General features: G+C 43.3%; 1 protein-coding gene across 17 annotated transcripts in view; it reads right to left on the bottom strand.

Moving 5' to 3' along the window:
- Positions 1-330: 330 nt before the first annotated feature.
- Positions 331-27,737, bottom strand: part of LOC115203034 (CUGBP Elav-like family member 4) — a 174,691-nt gene continuing 147,284 nt past the window's right edge. For 2 of the 17 annotated variants that reach the window (XM_029767327.1, XM_029767329.1), the window contains exons 6-12: positions 23,459-23,602; positions 22,780-22,927; positions 19,001-19,150; positions 18,250-18,312; positions 17,636-17,716; positions 16,226-16,369; positions 12,640-12,767 (exon numbers count right to left, since the gene is read on the bottom strand). In XM_029767327.1, the coding sequence (XP_029623187.1) occupies positions 12,640-12,767; positions 16,226-16,369; positions 17,636-17,716; positions 18,250-18,312; positions 19,001-19,150; positions 22,780-22,927; positions 23,459-23,602 (858 nt within the window). Of the gene's footprint in view, positions 1,723-11,076; positions 11,520-12,617; positions 12,768-16,225; positions 16,370-17,635; positions 17,717-18,249; positions 18,313-18,967; positions 19,151-22,779; positions 22,928-23,428; positions 23,618-27,737 lie in introns of those variants that run through there. The other 15 variants (XM_029767328.1, XM_029767330.1, XM_029767319.1 and 12 more) reach the window with 13 other exon arrangements.

Genomic DNA, 27,737 nt, shown 5'->3' with positions numbered 1-27,737 from the left:
CTCTCTCTCTCTCTCTCCTCATCTCTCTCTCTCTCCCTCTCTCTCTCTCCCTCTCTCCCTCTCTCTCTCTCTCTCTCTCTCTCTCTCTCCTCCCTCTCTCTCTCTCTCTCTCTCTCTCTCTCTCTCCCTCTCTCTCTCTCCCTCTCTCTCATAACGTGGTTATTTTTAATGGGTATATTTTTTCCGTTTACTCAAACGCCATGAGAGCCAATTCATTGTTATGCTGTTGAGTCCACTCTTTTGGCAGTTTCAGTAGCTATCAACTCAATCATTTTCTTCTCTGCTTGCCTTAATTTTTGTCCATTAGTCCATCTCGTTTGCAGAAGCTTCTCTTTATGCATTTCTTTAATAACTTTTATAATAGCACACTCCCTGACGAATTATAGAGCTCAAAAGAAAAGAACACACCATGTCCGATTTGCTTGGTTTTTACAGTGGATTGTCGCTTGAACACAAAGGCTTGTGGGAAATAAGCCTCTCAAATCTGTACCCTGTCCAGCACAGACACTAGGAAGGTCCATCTGTCTTTTCTCTTCTTCTTCTCTCTCTTCTCAAAAACAGTTCCTTTATAGCTGTCAGATAGTGCTGTGAGTGAGTTGTACACCATGATGAGGGACATATCCAGCGGCCCGACCGTAACATCCAAGAGAGAGACCCCAATGCCCCAAAGCCCACTGGGACGGGACAGACAAAATGAATCATTTTTTCTTTTCCCCCTTACTTTACAAGTTCAAGTATTTTTTTCTTTAAAAAAAACAACAGCAAAAAAGACCAAATCTACTTCTCTAGTATTCTACATTTTCTAATCTACTAACTGGTGGCAAAACAGCAACCAGAACATAATAATCAGCCCCTTTACTACGTTTCCTTGTCTTTTTTTCAATGTATACATTATTTCCTTTATCTTTTTATTCTTACTTAGGCCACTGGATATTGATTTAATGATTTATTTTGACTACTATTAAATTGTAATACTTGCAGCTACAAGGTAAGAGTTTTTTAAATATATATATATATATATGTATATATATTTATATTCTTTTAAAAAGCGTTAAGTCCTTTGGTCCCTATTTCCTAAGGAATGATGCATGTAAATTCTCCTGGATTCTCCATTTCTCTTCTTTTCTCAGAGCTCGCCCTGTCACAGAGCACATCACCTGTGTAGGCACGAAAACCAAAATGGCAGCAGGCTGGTGTGTGTATATGTGTGTGTGTGTGTGTGTTTATGTGTGTGTCTGTCTGTCCGTGTGTATGTTTAAGTTGGCAAATGCACATACATGTATGTACACTGTAGGATGTCTGAGAGAATATTTGTGTGTGTGTGGGTTGGTCTGTATGTATGCATATGTGTTTGGTAAGCTGTGTGTTTGGTAAGAGTGTGTTCATGTCTATATATACCGGTGTCAGTATGCATGCTTTGAGCATAATGTGTCTATAAAGGTTTTCCATCTTGTCTAAAAAACAGCAGCAAAAATTGGTCTCTGCAAAAAATCCTCTTCCACAGACGCCAAAGCAAAACAGGGAAAAGAGGCATTTGCTAAAAAAAAAAAAATGAAAAAAAAAGAATCTCCGGGTTCCTTCTCCTCCTCAGTCACCCAATCTTCTCCAGCTATTCTTCCAGCAGAATCAAGGGACCACCCTTCTTTCATGATATGTAGCAGAGCAAGAAGTCTTTGTACTTTATACTGCACTTGTGGAAATAAGGTGTTGTGGCCCTTCATCCTGTAAGAGAGAGAGAGAGAGACAGAGAGCAGATTCAGTGAGGTGAGGGCACAGGGGTCTTGTTCAGGGTGCTGGCTCCTGCCTGGTTTAGCACACTGACAGGCACAGCTAACAGAATGGAAAACAGACAAAGGAAAAGAAGGAGGATGTCAATCAGATCTAGAAAGAAGTGAGCTGGAGGTGGAGGGGTTGTGTTTTACCATATGGAACAGATGTATGCTGTGACAGCACTAATCCAAAGGCGCTAGGTATTTATAGCAACTTTACTCTCGCCTCAGAAAAATGATTTGACTAAACGTTAGCCTGTCATCTCTGTTAATTCCTCTGTTAATAGTCATTTCTGATCATTTGTGATAATCATTTTTAAAAAGCCCAATGACAACCGAGGGAAGGGGGACGCTAAAGATGAAGGGATGCACTGAAGGTCAAATAGTAGCCCATTAATAACAACATTATGATGTTAAAAATTATTATTACAAAACTCCAGGGGGAGGAAAAGTTTATGATCATATTTTCATGTTTTTTGTGTAGTGAACAAATTAAAAACTAATACTCCAAACTATTGGAAAATACACCCAGAGCTATAATGTCTTCATTGCCATAGCAGTAGATATGAAATACATACTTTTTATGGATTTGTGTGCTTTTTGGCTCTGGTTGAATAAGCTGGAGTTACAGTTGGATGCAATCATCCTTAATGTGTACTGGCCCTGAATCCTGGTACAAAAAGACAGCCAAATCATAGCTAATCACTCTCACAGAGCCCACATGAAAAATATCTGACTTTGTGGAGCGAACAAGTCTTTGTTCTGTTATTTTCTCCTGAGAAATGAGCTTGTTACCATTTTATAATAGATCAGCTATTTAACTGTGGGAGATGAGATGCTGGTAACGTATTTCATATCTGCGGAGGCAAGCAGGACCATTAGAGATAAGCCTTTGCACTAAAATACCTGATTATAGATGTTCCAGCTTTTATACAAAAACACCAGTAATTCAAAGTAGGCATCTACCATATAAATTATAGAAGAAGAAAAACTGTCTATTTAAAACATAACAGCTTATATTTCCAGAGGGGCATTTTAAGTGGAAGCAACTGATGAAGACCAAACTACTGGAAAAACATCTTTATATCTACATGGATAACTACTTACACTCACACAAATGTACACACCCTGAAGTGGCTCTAAATTAGAGATTCACGAGCGAGACACAGCCACAGGGGACACAGGCGAACCCAGAGAGACCTGAGCTACAGGAGAGATCAGCGAACCCAGAGAGACCTGAGCTACAGGAGAGACAGGTGAACCTAGAGAGACCTGAGCTACAGGAGAGATCGGCGAAGCCAGAGAGACCTGAGCTACAGAGGAGACAGGCGAACCCAGAGAGACCAGAGCTACAGAGGAGACAGGTGAACCCAGAGAGACCTGATCCACAGGGGAGACAGGCGAACCCAGAGAGACCCAGTGCCCTGCTGGCTGGTTGTCCTGACAGACTGCACTTAGTTAAGTCAGAGATCTGTATATAATGACAAGATGTTATTATATGTCTCTGCCCTAACAATGGGAGTTGTTGTCCCAAAGGCAGGAAGGCAGGTGACAAGCTTCGGACCAAAATAAGCCCATAGAAACGCATGGGGCTTATTTTGACAGATTTTGGAGAGAGTACAAATATTTGTAGATGACTCGTCATGAGATAATAGTAACTCATACATGGAATGTAATCTATTCAGTGCTAAAAGAGTTACAAACACATTGAATTAATTGTTGGGCATGATACTACTGAAAAGACCAGACTAAAACAACACAAGCAGGGGATGCACCATTCATGGTATTAGTTTATTTGCTTTATTTTTGATGGTGTTTGTATGTGGGTGGAGTCTGGCTGGGGTGTGTGGGGCTACGCCACTGCCTGCAGCTCTGCAATCACAATGTAATTGGTTAGCCCCCTCATAAATATATACATGGGAAGTTATCCTCATGTTAGGCAAACAAAACAATCACACCAAGTACTCCAAGTGCAGATGAAATGCAGGGCGGAGTGGAGGAGAGTCAACATTTTCCTGTGCTTCTCTACAGTTTGTGGAAGGATAGATGGATGGAGGAGATTTAATTGGCTGCACAAACACAGGGTCATGTTGTCTATCACTCAACTAAAGAGCTGGGGATTGACTTTAAAAAAAGGTTATTTAAGCAAAGAATCTGTCTTATGACAACAAAAGTGGGCATCAGCCCTCTTGCATGAAGAAACGTTGGTACAAATTAGAAATAATTACAAAAACACTGTTGGTATACACAGTGCCTTCAGAAAGTATTCATACCCCTTGACTTATTCCATATTTTGTTGTGTTACAGTCTGAATTCAAAATTTAATTGATTGAACGACAAAGTGAAAACATGTTTTTAGAAATGTTAGCAAATGTATTGAAGATGAAATACAGAAATCTAATTTGCATACAGTTGGTATTCATAACCCTGAATCAATATACGTTAGAATCACCTTTGGTAGTGATTACAGCTGTGAGTCTTTCTGGGTAAGTCTCTAAGAGCTTTGCACACCTGGATTGTACAATATTTGCACATTATTATTTTTTAAATTCTTCAAGCTCTGTCAAGTTGGTTGTTGATCATTGCTAGACAGACATTTTCAAGTTATTCAATAGATTTTAAAGACGATTTAAGTCAAAACTGTAACTAGTCCACTCAGGAACATTCAATGTCATCTTGGTAAGCAGCTCCAGTGTATATTTGGCCTTGTGTTTTAGGTTATTGACCTGCTGAAAGGTGAACCAGGTTTTCCTCTAGGATTTTGCCTGTATTTAGCTCTATTCCATTTCTTTTTATCCAAAACAACAACAAAAAAACTCCCTAGTCCATGCTGATGACAAGCATGCCCATAACATGATGCAGCCACCACTATAATTGAAAATATGAAGAGTGGTACTTTGTAATGTGTTGTGTTGGATTTGCCCCAAACATAATGCTTTGCATTCAGGACATAAAGTACATTTCTTTGCCACATTTTTTGCAGTTTTATTTTAGTGCATTATTGCAAACAGGATGCATGTTTTGGAATAGTGTTATTATGTACAGGCTTCCTTCTTTTCACTCTGTCATTTACAGTGCGTTTGGAAAGTATTCAGACCCCTTGACTTTTTCCACATTTTGTTACGTTACAGCCTTATTCTAAAATTTATTAAATCGTTTTTTTCTTCATCAATCTACACACAATACCCCATAATAACAAAGCAAAACCGATTTTTTGATATTTTAGCAGATTTGTAATTTTTTTGTAAAGAAAATATCACATTTACATAAGTATTTAGACCCTTTACTCAGTACTTTGTTGAAGCACCATTGGTAACGATTACAGCCTTGAGTCTTCTTGGGTATGACGCTACAAGCTTGGCACACCTGTATTTGGGGAGTTTCTGCCATTGTTCTCTACAGGTCCTCTCAAGCGCTGTCAGGTTGGATGGGGAGCTATTTTCAGGTCTCTCCAGAGATGTTCGATCAGGTTCAAGTCCGGGCTCTGGCTGGGCCACCTGCATTGTCTTGGTTGTGTGCTTAGGGTCATTGTCCTGTTGAAAGGTGAACCTTTGCCCCAGTCTGAGGTCCTGAGCACTCTGGAGCAAGTTTTCATCAAGGATGTCTCTGTACTGTTCTCCATTCATCTTTCCCTCAATCCTGACTACTCTCCCAGTCCCTGCTGCTGAAAAACATCCCCACAGCATGGTGCTGCCACCACCATTCTACACTGTAGGGATGGTGCCAGATTTCCTCCAGACGTGATGCTTGGCATTCAGGCCAAAGAGTTCAATCTTGGTTTCATCAGACCAGAGAATCTTGTTTCTCATGGTCTGAGAGTCTTTAGGTCCCTTTTGGTAAACCGCAAGCGGGCTGTCATGTGCCTTTACTGAGGAGTGGCTTCTGTCTGGTCACTCTACCATACAGGCCTGATCGGTTGAGTGCTGCAGAGATTGGTTGTCCTTCTGGAAGGTTCTCCCATCTCCACACTCTGGAGCTCTATCAGTGTGACCATTGGGTTCTTGGTCACCTCCCTGACCAAGGCCCTTCTCCCACGATTGCTCAGTTTGGCCAGGCGGCCAGCTCTAGGAAGAGTCTTGGTGGTTCCAAACTTCTTCCATTTAAGAATAATGAAGGCCACAGTGTTCTTGGAGACCTTCAATGCTGCAGACATTTTTTGGTACACTTCCCAAGATCTGTGTCTCGACACAATCCTGTCTCTGAGCTCTACGGACAATTCCTTCGGCCTCATGACTTGGTTTTTGCTCTGACATGCACTGTCAACTGTGGGACCTTATATAGACAGGTGTGTCCCTTTCCAAATCATGTCCAATCAATTTAATTTACCACAGGTGGACCTCAATCAATTGTAGAATCATCTCAAGGATGATCAATGGAAACAGGATGTACCTGAGCTCAATTTCGAGTCTCATAGCAAAGAGTCGGAATACTTATGTAAATAAGGTATTGCTGTTTTTTATTTCTACTCAATTTGCAAAACAACCTGTTTTCGCTTTGTCATTATGGGGTATTGTGTGTAGATGGATGAGGGAAAAATATATTTAATCCATTTTAGAATAAGGTTGTAATGTAACAATGTGGAACAAGTGAAGGGGTCTGAATACTTTCCGAATGCACTGCAGGTTAGTATTGTGGAGTAACAACAATGATCCATCCTCAGTGTTCTCCTATCACATGAAACTCTGTAATTGTTTTAAAGTCACCATTGGCCTCATGGTGAAATCCCTTAGCAGTTCCTTCCTCTCTGGAAACTGACCTAGGAAGGACGCCTGTATCTTTGTAGTGACTGGGTCAAAGTGTAATTAATAACTTCACCATGCTGAACAAGATATTCAATCTCTGCTTTTTTTTATTTTGACCCATCTACCAATAGGTGCCCTTCTTTGCGAGACATTGGAAAACCTCCCTGGTGTTTGTGGTTGAATCTGTGTTTGAAATTCACTGCTCGACTGAGGGACCTTACAGATAATTGTATGTGTGGGGTACAGAGATGAGGTAGTCATTCAAAAATCATGTTAAACACTATTATTGCACACAGAGTTAGTCCATAATGTGACTTGTAAGCACATTTTTACTCCTGAACATACTTAGGCTTGCCATAACAAAGGGGTTGAATACTTATTGACTCAAGACATTTTAGCTTTAATTTGTAAACATTTCTAAAAACATAACTCCACTTTGACATTATGGGGTATTGTATGTAGGCCAGTGACACAAAATCTCAATTTAATACATTTTAAATTCAGGCTGTAACACAACAACATGCAGAAAAAGTCAAGGGGTGTGAATACTTTCTGAAGACACTGTTTGTATATATATATATATATATATATTTATATATATATATATATATACACATTGACCTGCTGAAAGATGAACCAGGTTTTCCTCTAGGATTTTGCCTGTATTAAGCTCTATTCCGTTTATTTTTATCCAAAACAACAACAAAAAACTCCTGAGTCTATGCTGATGACAAGAATGCCCATAACATGATGCAGCCACCACTATAATTGAAAATTATGAAGAGTGGTACTTTGTGATGTGTTGTGTTGGATTTGCCCCAAACATCTCCACCATGGCCGAGAGAGAGAGAGAGAGATAGAATATACAGACCACAAATTCCAATTGGCTATACTTAAACTTTTTAACATCATCCTTAGCTCTGGCATCTTCCCCAATATTTGGAATTGGCCCAATCCACAAAAGTGGAGACACATTTGACCCCAATAACTACTGTGGGATATGCGTCAACAGCAACCTTGGGAAAATCCTCTGCATTATCATTAACAGCAGACCTGTACATTTCCTCAGTGAAAACAATGTACTGAGCAAATGTCAAATTGTCTTTTTACCAAATTATCATATGACAGACCACATACTCACCCTGCACACCCTAATTGGCAAACAAACAAATCAAAACAAAGGCGAAGTCTTCTCATGCTTTGTTGATTTCAAAAAACCCTTTGACTCAATTTGGCATGAGGGTCTGCTATGCAAATTGTTGGAAAGTGGTGTTGGGGGAAAAACATACAACATTATAAAATCCATGTACACAAACAACAAGTCTGCGGTTAAAATTGGCAAAAAACACACATATTTCTTTCCATAGGGCGGTGAGACAGGGATGCAGCTTAAGCCCCACCCTCTTCAACATTTATACCAGAACCCAGGCTGACCCTACCAAAATCTGAAGTCAAATGTCTACTGTTTGCTGATGATCTGGTGCTTCTGTCACCAACCAAGGAGGGCCTACAGCAGCACCTAGATCTTCTGCACAGATTCTGCCAGACCTGGGTCCTGACAGTAAATCTCAGTAAGCCCAAAACAATATTGTTCCAAAAAAAGTTCCAGTCGACAGGACCATAAATACAAATTCCATCTAGACACTGTTGCCCTAGAGCACACAAAAAAACGATACATACCTTGGCCTAAACATCAGCCCCACAGGTAACTTCCACAAAGCTGTGAACGATCTGAGAGACAAGGCAAGAAGGGTCTTCTATGCCATCAAAAGGAACTTAAAATTCAACATACCAATTAGGATCTGGCTAAAAATACTTGAATCAGTTATAGAACCCATTTCGCTTTATGGTTGTGAGGTCTGGGGTCCACTCACCAACCAAGAATTCCCAAAATTTGACAAACACCAAATTGAGACTCTGCATGAAGAATTCTGCAAAAATATCCTCCGTGTACAATGTAAAACACCAAATAATGCATGCAGAGCAGAATTAGGCTGATACCCGAAAATGATCAAAATCCAGAAAAGTGACGTTAAATTCAACAACCACCTAAAAGGAAGCGATTCCCAAACCTTCCATAACAAAGCCATCACCTACAGAGTGATGAAGCTGGAGAATAGCCCCTAAGCAAGCTGGTCCTGGGGCTCTGTTCACAAAAAAACTGAGCAAACTATAATTATATTTGGCCCTAAACAGAGAGTAAATAGTGGCAGAATACCTGACCACCGTGACTGACCTAAAGTTAAGGAAAGCTTTGACTATGTACAGACTCAGTGAGCATAGCCTTGCTATTGAGAAAGGCCGCTGTAGGCAGACCTGACTCTTGAGAGAAGACAGGCTATGTGCACACTGCCCACAAAATTAGGTGGAAACTGAGATGCACTTCCTAACCTCCTGTCAAATGTACAGTGAGGGAAAAAAGTATTTGATCCCTTGCTGATTTTGTACGTTTGCCCACTGACAAAGAAATGATCAGTCTGTAATTTTTATGGTAGGTTTATTTGAACAGTGAGAGACAGAATAACAACAACAAAATCCAGAAAAACGCATGTCAAAAATGTTATAAAATGATTTGCATTTTAATGAGGGAAATAAGTATTTGACCCCTCTGCAAAACATGACTTAGTACTTGGTGGCAAAACCCTTGTTGGCAATCACAGAGGTCAGACGTTTCTTGTAGTTGGCCACCAGGTTTGCACACATCTCAGGAGGGATTTTGTCCCACTCCTCTTTGCAGATCTTCTCCAAGTCATTAAGGTTTCGAGGCTGACGTTTGGCAACTCGAACCTTCAGCTCCCTCCACAGATTTTCTATGGGATTAAGGTCTGGAGACTGGCTAGGCCACTTCAGGACCTTAATGTGCTTCTTCTTGAGCCACTCCTTTGTTGCCTTGGCCGTGTGTTTTGGGTCATTGTCATGCTGGAATACCCATCCATGACCCATTTTCAATGCCCTGGCTGAGGGAAGGAGGTTCTCACCCAAGATTTGACAGTACATGGCCCCGTCCATCGTCCCTTTGATGCGGTGAAGTTGTCCTGTCCCCTTAGCAGAAAAACACACCCAAAGCATAATGTTTCCACCTCCATGTTTGACGGTGGGGATGGTGTTCTTGGGGTCATAGGCAGCATTCCTCCTCCTCCAAACACGGCGAGTTGAGTTGATGCCAAAGAGCTCCATTTTGGTCTCATCTGACCACAACACTTTCACCTAGTTGTCCTCTGAATCATTCAGATGGCAAACTTCAGACGGGCATGTATGTGTGCTTTCTTGAGCAGGGGGACCTTGCGGGCGCTGCAGGATTTCAGTGCTTCACGGCATAGTGTGTTACCAATTGTTTTCTTGGTGACTATGGTCCCAGCTGCCTTGAGATCATTGACAAGATCCTCCCGTGTAGTTCTGGGCTGAATCCTCACCGTTCTAATGATTATTGCAACTCCACGAGGTGAGATCTTGCATGGAGCCCCAGGCCGAGGGAGATTGACAGTTCTGTTGTATTTCATCTATTTGCGAATAATCGCACCAACTGTTGTCACCTTCTCACCAAGCTGCTTGGCGATGGTCTTGTAGCCCATTCCAGCCTTGTGTAGGTCTACAATCTTGTCCCTGACATCCTTGGAGAGCTCTTTGGTCTTGGCCATGGTGGAGAGTTTGGAATCTGATTGATTGATTGCTTCCGTGGACAGGTGTCTTTTATACAGGTAACAAACTGAGATTAGCACTCCCTTTAAGAGTATGCTCCTAATCTCAGCTTGTTACCTGTATAAAAGACACCTGGGAGCCAGAAATCTTTCTGATTGAGAAGGGGTCAAATACTTATTTCCCTCATTAAAATGCAAATCAATTTATAACATTTTTGACATGCGTTTTTCTGGATTTTTGTTGTTGTTATTCTGTCTCTCACTGTTCAAATAAACCTACCATTAAAATTATAGACTGATCATTTCTTTGTCAGTGGGCAAACGTACAAAATCAGCAGGGGATCAAATATTTTTTTCCCTCACTGTATGACCATATTAGAGAGACACATTTCCCTCAGATTACACAGATCCACAAAGAATTCAAAAAATAAATCAAATTTTGATAAACTCCCATATCTATTGTGTAAAATACCACAGTGTGCCATCACAGCAGCAACATTTGTGACCTGTTGCCACAAGAAAAGAGCAATCAGTGAAGAGCAAACACCATTGTAAATACAACCCGTATTTTTGTTTATTTATTTTCCCTTTTGTACTTTAATCATTTGTACATCGTTACAACACTGTATATAGACATAATATGACATTTGAAATGTCTTTATTCTTTTGCATCTTCTGTGAGTGTAATGTTTACTGGTCATTTTTATTGTTAATTTCACTTTTGTTTATTATCTACTTCACTTGCTTTGGCAATGTTAACATATGTTTCCCATGCCAATAAAGCCCTTGAATTGAATTGAATTGAATTGAATCGAGAGAGAGAGAGAGAGAGAGAGAGAGAGAGAGAGAGAGAGAGAGAGAGGGAAAGGTACAGAATATCCATACACATTGAACATTGAAGTTCACGAGAAAAAAAGAAAACACTAAAAGGTCACGTCACAACAGCAAAAAGGGTCAAAGGTCACGTCATCATCGATCATGATCAAACCAGTCATCCATTTACTGCACTTCACAAGCTGCCAAAAATATATACAAAATAGAGATAGAGATATAGAAAGGACTCGACGCCACGTCATGCAACGCACGCAGTCACAGTCCTGCAACATGACGTCATCCGAAATAAAATGACACCATGGGTTCAACTTACAGGTGTGGGAACTGGGAACGTGTCCCCGTGACTGGTGGCTACTGGTTGGCTACACAACGACCATGGAGAGGCCATCTCATGTTATGATTGGCCGGTTGGCAGGTTGGGTGCAAAACAAAAGAAGAAGAGAAGCGGTGGAGTTCCAATTTCTTTCTCAAGTGGTAAATATGATTTAGACTTTACTTTCCCATTTATTCCAGCCTCTCTCTCTCAACGTCTCTGGCTGACAAACCAAATGAAGGGAGGTTATTACTGTCAAAATGAAAAAGTCAACAAATCAACAAATACAATTGGAAATATAGAGATAAAAATGGAACCTTCAAAAACAAATAAAATAATGGCCTTTATTTTTCTTTTTGAAGCAGTTCTGAGAGGCTTTTCAGTCAGAGAACATTTATAGGGTAAAAGACTGGCGTGCTGCACTGCAATCACAAAGTTAAGACTAGGCCAAATGGCATGTTATACATCTCAAACTAACACAGTCACACTCTAAATAATTGGATTTGTCCTTGCATTGTATGCAATGATGTTGGTATGTACATTGAGTACCTTAGTCATTTATAAATTCTTTAAGTCAGAACAGCAGGAGACCAAACCCAGACAGACTTACCCCCCCCCCACCATCACACGCACGCGCACACACACACACACACACACACACACACACACACACACACACACACACACACACACACACACACACACACACACACACACACACACACACACACACACACACACACACACACACACACAGCTGTTGTTAGAGACACACTGAGGATGTCATAATGACGAGCCTGTCCTCATCATTGTTCAGAACATTCTCCACTTGTCCCTCATCAATGTGTTACATCAAAGTCATTCCTCCTCTCTTCTCCTCTCCTCAGGCAGTCTGCTCAGACAGCCTCCTTTCAATTAGTGCTACATGTCTTTATTCAAATGCTATCTGACAAGAAATGAAGGTAGCATTTATCATTTCCATTCCACATTATACTGTATATGTCATTATTGCAATCCCTTCACTTTGGTGAGGCCATTGTAAAACATCCACATATTATTTACATGCAAATTGTTCATGGAAATATACAATTGAAACACATGTACTGGTCTTATGCTGCAATTATGTGTAGTCTAATGTATACAACCAAAATAACATGTTTCAGGTATGCAGTAGCCAGTGGAGTTTAGCTGGGGGGAGTCAGTCATGTCAGCCCACTGCCCCTCCTACTCCCTCCTCATTGGCCAGCACCCTGAGGGACTGTCTGCCATTCAACCCTGGCTCTGGGCATGAATGTGAGCATGGCATGGCGTCTGCTCTTACCTGGATGTGGACGGCAGAGGGGTCAGTAAGGTCGGTTGGCATCCTTTGGCCGCTTCAGCTGCACCTTCAGCCGCTTCATGCCTATCTGAAAACCATTCATGGCCTGGATAGCCGCCTGGGCACTGGACGGGTTATCGAAGCTCACAAAGCCTGGGACACAAAGTAGGAGGGAGAGTGAAAGAGAGAGAGAGACAGAGTGAAGGAGAGATGGGGAGAGGCAGAGAAAGAAATAATGAAAAGAGGAGGAAAGAGAGAGAGACCACCTTATTAGCTTTCCGCAATGCAACAACAATGTGCCTTAATTCAGGAGGTAAATTGAAATTCTCTGAAATAAAAACATGATTACACTAAATAAAAAAATGGTTAATGACATAGATATCAAAAACCTAATTGAAGAGTGTTAGAAGTCAGAGGGTGTAATTTGAACAAAGGAGAAGCAAGATGAGTAAGAAAAGGAGTATCACACTTTCTGTGCGTTTGGGAAACCGACAGAGAATATTTGTGTGTATGAGCGTTGGTCTGTACAGATGTAGGATCTTAATTTGATCACCCTGTTGCAGGAGAACTGCAAAGCAGGAATTTTAAAACTTGTATTGTATTTAAGGTTTAAAAAGGTTTCTGAAGTTTGTAATTTCCACTTTGAAATTTCAGAAATGATATTCCCTTACAAAAAATGTATCAACCTCTACAAAAATGTCCATTAATTATAATCCACATAATAATTCACATTTCCTTTTGCTGCAGGATTATTTTCCTGCTGTAGAAAACTGGCTAAAATTAAGCATAGCAAGGTGAAAGTGTATGTGTGTGTGTGTGTGTGTGTAGAGTAAGGGGAGCAGGGTTGGAGCATGTTGCCAGGCTCGGAGCGGGGCGTACTGGATGTAGGTTTGGGAAGGTGGAAGGGGCTGTGAGTAGAGGTGTCTCTCCACTGCCTGTGAGTAGAGCTACCAGCCTCTCCTCTCCCCTGCCTGTGAGTAAAGGTGTCAGCCTCTCCTCTCCTCTCCTCTCCTCTCCTCTCCTCTCCTCTCCTCTCCTCTCCTCTCCTTTCCCCTGCCTGTAAGTAAAGGTGTCAGCCTCTCCTCTTCTCTCCCCAGCCTGTGAATAGAGGTGCCAGCCTCTCCTCTCCCCTGCCCTGCATGTGCTCTGAGTTATCACCTGGGTGTTGGGGCGGAATGAGCCCAGAGCTTTCCACACTGGGACTCCTGCCTGCTCTTATCAGACACCTCCGTGATTGACGGACGGAATTTTCCGCTTGCCAGCTGATTTGATCATGTCGCTATGGGTCCAATTTAATTTGGGGGGAGAGGGCAGGCTTTTGTCAGGTGGGGAGAGATAAGGCTCTTGCTTTTACAAACCCTTTAAACAAACTGAGCAGGGAAGGGCCTGCCAGACAGCAGTGATCCCCCTCACATCCCGCTCTCATCAATCTCAACCTTGCATTTACATCCCAACCCCAAAAGGTGATTGTCAGGGAGGGGAAAAGGGGGAAGAAGAAGAGGGTGAAGAAAAGAGCAGACTAGAAGAGTGGTAAATCCTGGCCCCCTTTACACCATGTAAATCAGTCAGCTGCCAGGTTTATTATGATGTTTTATACAGCAGCACCGTACGCTTCAGAAGGACAAGCAGCACTTCACTGGGACACATTCAGTGTACAGCACAATGTAAAACACCCTAAACAGCCTTTGTGAGAGGAGATTGAATACTATCATGTATGAATCATCATTTCATGGTTCCCTCGCAGCTCTTCAGCTGAGAAAACGATGTTCAGTCCTCTGTAAAATCATTGTAGGGTATTACGGACAAGGTTTGATTTGCAGGTGAGAGTGGAGTACTGACAAAGACTACAGTCTTATCATTCTACAGCTCTGCATGACTCCCGGTGCGGTGACTGGTACAGTGTCTAAGCTGTAGGGAACTGCACAGCTAGATGCTGACGGACGTTGTGAAACGGCTTGAAGGGGACTGCTCCCACTTTAAGCCAACCTAAACAATAGAGTGCTGCTTGCTGTTCTTCTAAAAACAGAGGATAATCTATTTCAATGGTAAGTGTTAGTAAGCGAGTGTGTATGCAGTGTTTTCAGAGGACCTTTTAAAATCACATTTTGCTTCCACTTAGAGAGGGGAGCTTTGATCATCCTTAAATGTCAATATTGAGTAACAAACATGGAGGATTAAAATAACAGTGTATCCCAACAGACCTCAGACTAAGACCTTGAAACAGCCAGAAACTCAACATCCTACTCCGTTCAGTGACGGATCCACCATCTTCTTCAGCTGCACATCTGATATTCTGATATTAACACCAACAACTAACAATTGCTAGAGTGGATGTCTTGGTATGCTCAATTGCCATGGAAACGGTCTTAATGGTTTTGGAAGGTTGAAACATTATTTTTCACTTTGCCAATGTCACTTTTAAACTGTGACTTTGCCTCATCTCAGTAAGTCAATGACTACCCTGGATTCCATAATGATGACATTGGCACATTGCCTATTGTCAATCACTGAGAATCATAAGGCGTGTGCGCACACACACACACGCATACACACACCCACACGTATTATGCGTGTATACGTGTGTGTACATGCATTGTGTGTATGTGTGTGTTGCATCTAATGTGCATAGGAAGAATTCAATCTCCCCTTTTGAACTGAAGAGGGATCAAATTGCTTCCCCTGTTGCTGCAGGAGAGTAATGATTTAGTTCACTTAATGCATAGCATCTTCTGTCTAATTTGTTAATGTCTCTCACAAGAGCCCCGGGGCTCAGACTATAAAAAGGAAGGAGAAAAAATGAGAGGTTAAATGATTGTTTTTCAGCCAAGATCTTAATTAATAGCTGCATGGGAAAATAATGGTGAGATGCGTGAGGTCACAGCCTCTTTGTCCTTCCTCATAGAGTAGTGATAGACACGCTATTCTCATCCTAGACAACCCATATAGGAGGCCAGTGGTCCGTTTCTGGAGTCCAGCTCCTCATCTCGTGGGTGCTGCTGTCTAGGGCTCAAACAGGTCTATTATTATCTCCTGAAGATCACACAGTCCACCTGCACATCCTCCACCACCACCCAGACTCATCCCTACAGGCTGTGTGGGAGGAAGGTGTTGGAAATGAGGCTGGGAGGCTGGGTCTCTAGGGGCTATCTATGGAGGCTGGGGAACCATAGTTTTATAGTATGTTTGTTGAAGGTGAAACGCTAATAGCCAGAAGGACTATATTCCCCTATACTACATGTCTAGCTACATGGTGACAGGCATGTACTTGAACTTGGGTAGCTGTGGGCTTAAACTGTAGGTAGTTAGAAACAAATCACCCCTCCTCCACTCCATCTCACTCTCACCTGCTCCCAGTATCTCATAAGCATCTGCTGATGAGTTGAACTTAAGGAGCGAAGCACGCATCCCCCTCTCTTCTCCTCCCTGCTCACTCGCATGTAACGCCACTTTTAAAATGTTAATTGCAACTTGATTAGGATAGACACAGGGAATAAAGGAAAACACAACTAAATGCAGAATCCAAAATGGGACATGAGAAGATTGCCAAACATCACAGTCGACTTGTCATCCGATTCTTTTTTTTCTCAGCAGAGATGACAGCTTTGACTCACCAAAACACTTGCTTTGATTGGTCGCGCGGTCCACGAAGACTTTGGCGGAGATGACGTTGCCGAAAGGCAGGAACATTTGCATTAATTCTGCGTCTCCAAACTCCTGGGGCAGATGGTAAATAAACAGGTTGCAGCCTTCCGGCCCTGGAGGGAAATAACAACAACAAACTATAGAGGTTACATGGGGAAATAGAAGGAGAGGACAGGCAGAGCATACATGATGACATAAGCCCAGTGTCTGCCCCAATTACTAGCTGACAATAGGACAGGACTGACTGGCTCCCAATCTCGCTTCAGTCTCCACACACACCCGGATGCCACATACAGTACATGGCCTTCTGATGAGGAGAGAGAGAGAGAGAGAGAGAGAGAGAGAGAGAGAGAGAGAGAGAGAGATGTGGGCTGCACTAGTGGCTGCATGGATTGTTCCCTGTCTCATTGCTCGGGGATGATAGCATGACGAGATGAGTCTGTGGCTAGTGAGAAGGCTGATAAGAGGCTGCTGCTGACTGACTCTCCCTGGCCCAGATAGAGGACACACACAGTATGATAGAGAGCTGTGGTTTTACAGTCTGAGCTTATGGCTTTATTCTGCCTGTTTGTTAGTTTAGGTGTGTCTCATGAAATGGGGGCTGCTGCGGCTGCAGTCTCTTGGAGGCTGCAGACTGGGAGACCAGCCAACAGCCAAGCCAGAGAGGGAAGGATCCAGATCTGAGTCAGAGACAGGCCAGTGGAGCTGACACACTGTCTGCAGGAGGAGCAGCTCTGTGGCTTAATGTACACAGCATACACAAAGTATAGCAGTCACATAACCCTAACGCAAGCTTCATTTAACTCAAGGATGGGGGCAGGTAGACCACAATGCTTGGCGAAACACACTGAAATAAAATGATCCCCCTTATGCAATGTTAGAATACTTAGAGTAATTTCAGATTTTCCACGTTGACTAATAATCATATTTATAACCATCACATACTGTACAATAACATAAATGAATAATTATATCTGGCAAACAGTGTCAGGAAGAGTGATTTACCATTACAGCATATCCTATGCTTTATTACATTTAATGCTGTGGTACTAACACTAAACTAGGAATGTTAATAAATGATTATGCATGCAGCTAATTAATCTAATGAATATTCATAACCACTTAAACACATTGTAATGGACTGATTAACCAGTCGAACACTGCGAGTTTGAATTAGTGCAGTTTTTGAATAATGACAGAGTAACTTTTCCATCTTGCTGCCTGCTAATGTTAAACTCCTTTTAAATGAAGTTCTCTTTTTCTCCCATTTTCCAGCCCAGTGTTTCCTCTCCCTGGCTAATTCAAAGCAGCCGTACATTGGAATGGAACATGGTAATTATCACCTTTTATCTTGGGTGGGCGCGCCCGCTAGCTCTTACCTTCTCTCTGTTGCTGGGGGATGATGGTGGGTTGCTGGGGGAACGCTTGACTGATTGGTGCATAGGCGGCAGGGTAGGCTGCTGTTGCAAAGAGAAGGAGAAGAGCCAGAGTGGAATATTACATCTCCATTTGCGACAACTTAAATCATTATTCTATTGTTCACGTCCTCCAGACACTGAATAAATAAATTGCATTACGGCTTGGAGCCCGAGCTCATTTTCATTGTGGATCACTACACAAAGGGAATGCACTGTCTAAACAGGGACACAATACAGGAATGAGGGCCTATTCCTATCCTGATACATGGTTAAAGAGGAGATGTCTCAGTGTCTGTCTATCTATGTCACGATCATGTAGAGGGGTGTCCGGAACACAGTTCTCAGTGTACTTTTGGAATTAAGATTTTTGTGTGGGTGTATAATCAAGTCCAATGGAAATCCGTTCAAATCCTAATGTAAAGTTTCCTAATCCTGGAGAAAATTGGCCAGTCCTCTGGGCTATCTTTAGCAGCCATAGTGTCTGCTAGAGTGACAGAGAGGGAGAGAGGGCGAGAGTGAGAGCGATAGAGAAAGAGATGGAGGAGAGAGGGGAGGAGTGAGGAGAGGCAGGTCACCTGCGTAGTGCTGCACACCGGCGTAAGCCTGCTGGAGAGGGTCAGTCACTGTAGGACTCTGTGCTGCAGAGAGAGAAAGAGAGAGAGAGAGGGAGAGAGAGAAAGAGAGAGAGCGACAGAGAGAGAGAGGGAGAGAAAGAGAGGGAGAGGGAGATAAAGCGAGAGAGAGAAAGAAAAAGAAAGAAAAGAGAGCGATGGAGAGAGAGAAAGAGAGAAAGAGAAGGAGAGCGGGAGAGAGAGGCAGAGGACGGAGTCACACATAGATTAGAGTTGTCATATTTCACAGTTCTTCAAAATTCCTGTTCGCCCCCCAGATGTTTGCATCAAATATTAACAACATGCCAAACAAACTGCTTTGTGGTTCATTATCACTGCAGCTGCCTTACATAATGCATCAAGGAGTCAAGTGCATAATGATGTGTCAGTTGTTCAGGAATCATCAGGAGCATACAGCATTAAGAAGCTAAGGAGGAGCTTCTGAGGCTCATCATATTAACCATAATGCACTGATGGATGCACTGACTCACTCATCATGAATGTCAAACTCATATTTGACTCTCAGAACCACCGTCACACTCCTATTCTGATTGCAGTATGGCAGTCACCTAAGACTGTCTTGCCAGGTCTCCCTCTACAAAAATATCATATATAATGGTTTTATCCTAGTTAAGAAAAGGCTACATGTCAAATGAATGAAACTGCTGTTAAATTGGCTCACCTGAGTAGAGGTGAATCCCATTGGCTGTCTCACCTGGGTAGGGGTGGATCCCATTGGTGTAGATTGGCTCGTTGGTAGGCTGACCGTTGGTCTGGGGTGGGAGGGATGCGAACCCGTTGACCCCCATGGGTGCTGCTAGGCTGGGCACGGCCGTGGCATTGATACCCGGCGGCGTGCTGGTGCCTGTAAATAGAGCAACCCTGTTTCATTACTGGGACCACAGGCCATGGTGGACATGGTTCACACTCCACAGTCTACAGCCTCTCTCTGACCAGCGTCTAATTGGACACTGGGGCTGGGGCCTCTCTGTCTGTTAGTGGCCTCAGCCTCTCCCCCTGGTCACATTTCAGGTTTGTCACCTTGTCCATGCTCTCTCGTCTTGTGCCAGATGGATTATTATTCTTCTCCCTAATCCCGGTGAAGGGCATTTAAGTCATGTAGGATTAAATTTGATAGGCATTACCTGGGTGTATGTAGGCTTTGTGGATTACAGATGGTGGATGGATGCAGAGGTGACTGAGACACTTTATTTAATTCATTTAGAGAGACACGTGGAGCCCCTGTCTTGGGCCAGTCAGCCTACTTAGTGTCGAGCCATCAAAGCTCTTCACGACAAGGGCCAGGAAGACAGGTCAAACTCAGGTCCAGGATTATCTCCCACAAATCTTTGCTCGTATATTGTATAGTCAAGGACTTTGCATCCAAAGTCATCAGATTGGCCGTGTTCCCGGAAACACACAAACAGTGGCCCATGAGAGAGAGAGAGAGAGAGAGAGAGAGAGAGAGAGAGAGAGAGAGAGAGAGAGAGAGAGAGAGACCTAACCCACTCTATTAAATTAGTCAAAACAGGAACATTTTACAGAAATTAATAAGGAAATTATCACAACAGAGAAAAATGTCCTCATGTGTGCTACCTATATTCCCCCAATAGAATCCACATACTTTAACGATGACAGCTTCTCCATCCTAGAGGGGGACATCAACCATTTCCAGGCCCAGGGACATGTAGTAGTTTGTGGCGACCTAAATGTCAGAACTGGACAAGAATCTGACACTCTCAGCACACAGGGGAAAAAACACCTACCTGGAGGTGACAGCATTTCCTCCTCCATATGCCCCCCTAGACACAACTACGACAACATAACCAACATAACCAACAAAAAGTCCTGCAGCTCTGTCGGACGCTGGGTATGTACATAGTCAATGGTAGGCTTCGAGGGGACTCCTATGGGAGGTACACATATAGGTAATCTCTTGGAAGTAGTACTGTAGACTACTTTATCACTGACCTCAACCCAACATCTCTTAGAGGGTTCACAGTCAGTCCACTGACACCCCTATCAGATCACAGCAAAATCACACTCTACTTGAACAGAGCTATGCTCAATCATGAGGCATCAAAACCAAAGGAACTGAATAATATTAAGAAATGCTATAGATGGAAGGAAAGTAGTGTGGAAATCAGGCAACAACAAATAGGCAACAATTAGGCAACAACAAATTCAATTACTTCTAGACAACTTCCTGGACAAAATGTTTCACTGTGAAGGTGTAAACTTGGCAGTAGAAACCCTAAACAGTATATTTGACCTCTCAGCTTCCCTATCAAATCTAAAGAATTCAAGCAGACAACCTAAGAAAATGAACAACAATGACAAATGGTTTGATGAAGAATGCAAAAACCTAAGAAAGAAATTGAGAAACCTGTCAAACAACAAGTGTGCGGTTAAAATTGGCAAAAAACACAAACATTTCTTTCCACAGGGTCAGGGGGTGAGATAGGGATGCAGCTTAAGCCCAACCCTCTTCAACATATATATCAACAAATTGGCAATGGGAATGTGAACAGTCTTCAGCACCTGGCCTCACCCTACTAGAATTTGAAGTCAAATGTCTACTATTTGCTGATGATCTGGTGCTTCTGTCCCCAACCACAGAGGTTCTACTGCAGCACCTAGATCTTCTGCACAGATTCTGCCAGACCTGGGCCCTGACAGTAAATCTCAGTAAGACAAAAATAATGGTGTTGCAAAAAAGGTCCAGTTGCCAGGACAATGAATAGAAATTCCATCTAGATACCGTAGCCCTTGGGCACACAAAAAACTACACATACCTCGGCCTAAGGTAACTTCCACAAAGCTATGAATGATCTGAGAGACAAGGCAAGAAGGGCCTTCTATGCATTCAAAAGGAACCAAAAATCTGACCTACAAATTAGAAGCAGTTATAGAACCCATTGCCATTTATGGTTGTGAGGTCTGGGGACCACTCACCCAACCAAGAATTCCCAAAATGGGACAGACACCAAATTGAGAGATTCCGCATGCTGAATTCTACAAATATATCCTCTGTGTACAACGTAAAACACCAAATAACGCATGCAGTGCAGAATTAGGACGATACCCGAAAATGATCAAAATCCAGAAACGAGCCGTTAAATTCTACAACCATCTAAAAGGAAGCGATTCCCAAACCTTCCATAACAAAGCCATCACCTACAGAGAAATTAACCTGGAGAAGAGCCTCCTAAGCAAGCTGGTCCTGGGGCTCTGTTCACAAACACAAACAGACCCCACAGAGCCCCAGGACAGCAACACAATTAGACCCAATCAAATCATGAGATATCTAAAATATAATTACTTGACACATTGGAAAGAATTTACAAAAAAACTAAGCAAACTAGAATGCTATTTGGCCCTTAACAGAGAGTACACAAATGCAGAATACCTGACCAATGTGACTGACCCAAACTAAGGAAAGATTTGACTATGTACAGACTCAGTGAGCATAGCCTTGCTATTGAGAAAGGCCACTGAAGGCAGACCTGGCTCTCAAGAGAAGACAGGCTATGTGCACACTGCCCACAAAATGAGGTGGAAACTGAGCTGCACTTCCTAACCTCCTGCCAAATGTATGATCATATTAGAGGCACATATTTCCCTCAGATTACACAGACCCACAAAGAATTCGAAAACAAATCCAATTTTGATTAATTCCCATATCTATTGTGTAAAATACCACAGTGTGCCATCACAGCAGGATGATGTGTGACCTGTTGCCACAAGAAAAGGGCAACCAGTGAAAAACAAACACCATTGTAAATACAACCCATATTTATGTTGATTTATTTTCCCTTTTGTACTTTAACTATTTGCACATCAGTACAACACTGTATATAGACATAATATGACATTTGAAATGTCTTTATTCTTTTGGAACTTTTGTGAGTATAATCGTTATTGTTTATTTCATATTTGTTTATTATGTATTTCACTTGCTTTGGCAATGTAAACATATGTTTCCCATACCAATAAAGCCCCTTAAATTGAAAATGAAATGGAAATTGAATTGAGAGAGAGAGAGATGGAGGGAGGGAGAGAGACTGGGAGAGAGAGAGAGAGAGAAAAAGAGAGAGGCTGTACACTGTGGCGGCCAATGAGGGCCGGGGGATGTCATACATCATAACCCATCATGCCTCACTCACAACACGTCTTCTCTATCTTACTTTAGGGCCCTCTGTCACTCTGGCAATGTCATCTCTAACTTCACCACTACCAAAAGGGCACACCATTTTTTTCTCTAGACTTCACCACTACCAAAAGGCAGACTGTTTTTTTTCTCCCTTTTAAAAGAGACAGACATGAAAAGAAACCTGATAACGTCTAAAGAAATGTACTAACAGCCAGGGCAGAATACATTACATTAGCACGGCTTGTACAAGGCTCACTAATGAATATAGTGAAGTATTACAGGCACGTAGGAGGGAGGGTTGGGGAAGGACGGGGAGTCCAGTCCTGGCTGTGTATTTGTACCTGAGGAGGGTGTCATTGGGGCAGCCACCAGACCGTTGACGTTGAAAGCTGCCATTTGCTGCATTTGTGCCGCAGCGATGGCTGCCATGGGGTTTAGATACGAGTTCTGGGTCGCCGCCATTAGTGCTGCTTGCTGTTGCATCATCTGCTGTGGCATTGAAGAGAGAGAGAGGAAGGGGAGGTGAGGGAAAGAGGAGGGAGAAGGAGGCAGTGGGAGAGAGAGGGAGGGAGAGAGAGAGAGAGGCAGGGTGAAATCGCCGCAGGACGAGGGGCATGTTTACTTTCACATCCCTGTTTGCTTGGTCATGTTGTTGAATAGCCAGGTCTCTGTTGCCACGGAGCCCTGCTACTTAACAGCACCGCTGCCTTACAGGGCTGCTGCTCATTACAAACAACAGATAACGCAATATAATGAGATGACGCTAGAGAGCCGACAGACAGACAGACAGACAGTCAGCCTGCTTTACTGTGCGTGAGTGGGTGATTCTCACCTGGCAGGGCGAGCTGTTAGTTACAGTGTGAGTGCAAATTCTACAGTTTCCAAACTTGAGGAGATGTTAACTTCAGGTGTGAACGTAGATAGACAGAGTGTGTATAGCTAGCTATCAGGAGGAGCCGCGACTCGCATGCGCAGAGTGTAAAAGCTCACCGTCTCCTCTCCCGTGGAGCCGAGACTTACAGCGTGAGAGTAGGCGCCATAGGCCCCAAACTGGATGGTCATGGGGCTGAAGATGCCGAGCTGGCCCGCCATCTGATGCATCCTACGCAGGGTCCGCTCCTTGTCCGTGTCGGCAAACTTCACCACCAGGCTGGAGGACGCCCCCTGGGGATACGCACACTGCAATCAGTCAAGACAACACTCATCTCAGCACTGGACAGACACACACCACACTCAGTCATACACATACCTCAACGCTGGACACACACCAACCTACTCATACGCACACCATACTGAGTCATGACCACACACACTACACAACACCAGACACACACCACACAACACCAGACACACACCACACAACACCAGACACACACCACACAACACCAGACACACACCACACAACACCAGACACACACCACACAACACCAGACACACACCACACAAGGTCTGAGCTGACTCAGTGCATGTTTTGAATGACTTCAATCTGAGCTGTGTAGAGACAGTGGGAATAGTAGATGATCTGTGGGTTTAGTGAACTTTAGACTACTAGCGTACACACTGAATGGACAAAACATTAGGAACACCTGACATAGACTGACCAGGTGAATCCAGGTGAAAGCTATGATCCCTTATCAATGTCACTTGTTAAATCCACTTCAATCAGTGTATATGAAGGGGAGGAGACAGGTTAAAACATTATTTTAAAGTCTTGAGACAATTGAGACATGGATTGTGTATGTGTGCCAATCAGAGATTGAAAGGGAAAAACTAAATATTGAAGTGCTATTAAAAAGGGCATGGTAGCAGGTGTCAGGCGTAACGGTTTGTGTCACAAACTGCAACACCGCTGTTTTTTTTACTCAACAGTTTCCTGTGTGTATCAAGAATAGTCCACCACCCAAAGGACATCCAGACAACTTGACACAACTGTGGGAAGCATTGGAGTCAACATGGGCCAGCATCCCTGTGGAACGCTTTCGACACCTTGTAGAGTCCATGCCCTGACAAATGGAGGCAGTTCTGAGTGCAAAGGGGAGGGGGGAGGGGTGCAACTCAATATTAGGAAGGCATTCCTAATGTTTGGTATACTCAGTGTACATTGGAGTGAACTGTGATCCTTAGTGTGGTCCCAGAGGAGTCCCAGTCCCCCTCCTGCCGCTCAACTGAATACGATACTCCATAATGAGGTCTGACTGGAGCCTTTGGCGTGCACAGGGAGAAGTATTGACTAATGACAGTGCCTTATGGCAGATATAGTGCTGTATTGACGTCTGTGCTTCTGAGTTTGGATCCAATTAAATCATTTGAGAGACAGAGACCAGAGTCAGTTCTTCATATGACGTCCAGGGAAAGGAGAGGAGAGGAGGGGAGGGGAGAGGAGCAGAGAGGAGCGGAGAGGAGAGGAGAGGAGAGGAGAGGAGAGGAGAGGAGAGGAGAGGAAAGGAGAGGAGAGGAGGCTGCCAGACAGGCAGAGAGACAGACACAGAAAGCCTCAGACACTGTCAAGAGGCCCAGATCCCATTTAATTCCAGCCAGTGCACGCTGCGCTGAGAGAGAGAGATACCCAGGAACTGCTTCTGTGGTTGCACCCAGGAAAGGACAGAAGGACACAGGCAGCCAGGGGGAAGTCAGGATGTGATTAGCCAGATCATAAAAGCAAAGACACGGGGAGAGAAAAGGACTCCATAATCATAACTTGTATGATTATCTTTCATATAATGTGTCATCTTGACAGGGTCAGCACAAATGCCTGCTTTGATTTGTATTTTGATTTCAATATTTCCTTGCACAGTACAAATCGTGAAGAGATGGAAACTACAGGGAGACAAAGAGAGATGAGGACTAGTGTGTGTATGTGCGTGCGTGCGTGTGTGTGTGTGTGTGTGTGTGTGTGTCAACAGCCAGAATGCAACCACTACTGGGTCCCAAAAGCAAAAGCAAAACAGAACAAACACAAAGTCCCCCAACAAACAGAAACAAACCAACTGCCTCACGCGGTGAATGTGAATTCAGTGAGTGAGTGTTGAGCCCGTCCACCAATAGTGGTGTGTGTGTCTCCTGCACTGTGCTGTAGAGGCTGGGTGGGTGTCGGGAGGGGTGTCAGCCTGCACCCTGGGGGGACAGTGTGTGTCATATTGGATTCTTCCTGTCAGAGGAGCCAGCCGTCTTCAGCCCTACACCTGCCAGCCAGCGCCTCACCTCAGGCCAAGGGGGACCCATCTGGTTCTGCTCCCAAGATGCCATTTCAATTAGCTGAATCAATATGGCGGAGTGCCGCCCTAATGGTACACTGTTTTGTCCTTTCTCATTTCATTTCCTTCCCACCTCCTGACCTTTCACTGTTCTTTCCCTATCTTCTGCTGGGGCCGGTGGAGGGACGGGGCTGTCGGTTTTAATGAGGTCTGCGCTGAGCAAACATCCCTCCAGCGCCTCTCCGAACGGCCGCACCGCACCTCTGCACTGCTCCCGCTTCCCTTTTCCTTTAACAGAGCGAGGGGCTGGCACTTAGATCACATTCATCTTCTGCTTTATGTAGCTGTGTATTCCTTTATCTATTTATAACCATTTTTCATTAACCATTCTTCATTTATTCATGAAGAACACATTGTGAGCAGCAAGAAGAAGGCTTGGGAGGGGGAGTGCTCCGGGCAGCCTCTACTCAAAGAACTGTGACTCAGGACTCACTGGTGTCTCCCCGCCTGCCTAGTGCAGAGCAGAGTAGCGTATCAGGGAGCAAGATATAGTCTGCAGAGCCAGCCTAAAGTAGCACTAAAACTGAAACACTACCACAGCTCCTATTCACTATGGTACTGGAGAGAGAACAAACTGTGCTGGGCTTAGAATCTTATTCTCAAAAAATACCCTAAAACAGAATTGACTCAGTCAGAGCCTCTTCACCCTATCGAAACATATCTCGTGTCAGAACAAAGGATTTCATCCCTTCTACTTTCTGTTATTCTACCTGATACATCCTGACTGGATCTCCAGCCCGATCTCTAGGAGAGAGAGGGGACTTCAGAGGGAGAACTCACTGGAAGGGGTCAGAGGACATCATCCATCTGAAAAAAACTGGGAATAATTCAGCCACTAGATATTCTCTCTCTCTCTCTCTCTCTCTCTCTCTCTCTCTCTCTCTCTCTCTCTCTCTCTCTCTCCCAGCAGAAAATCATAACCTGACAAACATACAAGAATAATAACCTCCAACGGCATGACTCCTATCTCGAAAGAAAATGAATCCAGTGAATTTGATAAGGGGCAACAGGGAGCCTTCACTTTTGATGGGTACAGCTGAGGAATTTGTCACAGGTTCAATAACTAATCTAATTTTGAGAACACACTTGACTTGTGAAAAACTCACATTGGATTTTGTGTACAGGCCAAAACGTGAAGAAAAAAAATAGGAAATGTAATTGAGGGATTAGAAATAAGCTACAAGAGTAAAACGGCATTAGGTTTTTATCTGCTCATAGCCCTGGTATGAAGACACTGGTGTAAAGTGGGTACTATACAGACATGTAAACACACACAGACTTTATCCTCAGCAGAAGCTTATGACGACACAATATGGGCAATAACGTGTGGAAGCCTGTCTTAACAGAATACTAATGACAAACCATTACTTTACTATCATAATGGCAACCATGTAGAATGGTTCTGTAATCATTCAACTTATATACTTCATGGACATATATACTTCAAGCAGAAATTCCAGTCTCCTCAATAGGATGTAAAAACAGAGAATGCTTTGTAAGCTGTTGCACTAAAATAGTCCTCTAAACCCTGGTTCAGTGACATTATTGGGCTCCATCCTTGCTGAAAGGGTTAAACCCAAAGCCGTAAATGACATAATCAAATAAAAGACAAGTTTGTCCAGTAATTGGATGAGGCCTCCATCTGGGTCTCCAGTTCAACTCCAGTTGAACCAGTCTCTTCACATCCCCGTGGGCCTGATGGGAGGTATGTGTCTCAGTCTGTCTGTCTGTCTTTTTGTCTGCATTGGTCCATACTGTTCACCAGTGGAAGTGGAAACATGATCTACCCACTACACTCACCCACTTTAACAACGCACACAAACACACCATTAAAATACAAACCATATCAACACTATTTACATGAAGTAAATACCTAGCCAAATACACACACAGTGTAAGCAATCTCAAGCAATAAAAGTTTTTCTTCTCATACTAGTATCTGTTAGAAATTCGATCATGCTTTCATCCAGCGTAGGAGAGAGAAAGAGAGAGAGAGAGAGTATTATGTGTTATGCTCTTTAGCTTTGTGCTATCTCTCATTAATC

This window comes from Salmo trutta, chromosome 12 (genome assembly GCF_901001165.1).
Source record: "Salmo trutta chromosome 12, fSalTru1.1, whole genome shotgun sequence".
NCBI lineage: Eukaryota > Metazoa > Chordata > Actinopteri > Salmoniformes > Salmonidae > Salmo > Salmo trutta.
The sequence above is the reverse complement of the archived record's forward strand: the minus strand, read 5'-3'. Positions and strand labels throughout refer to the sequence as shown.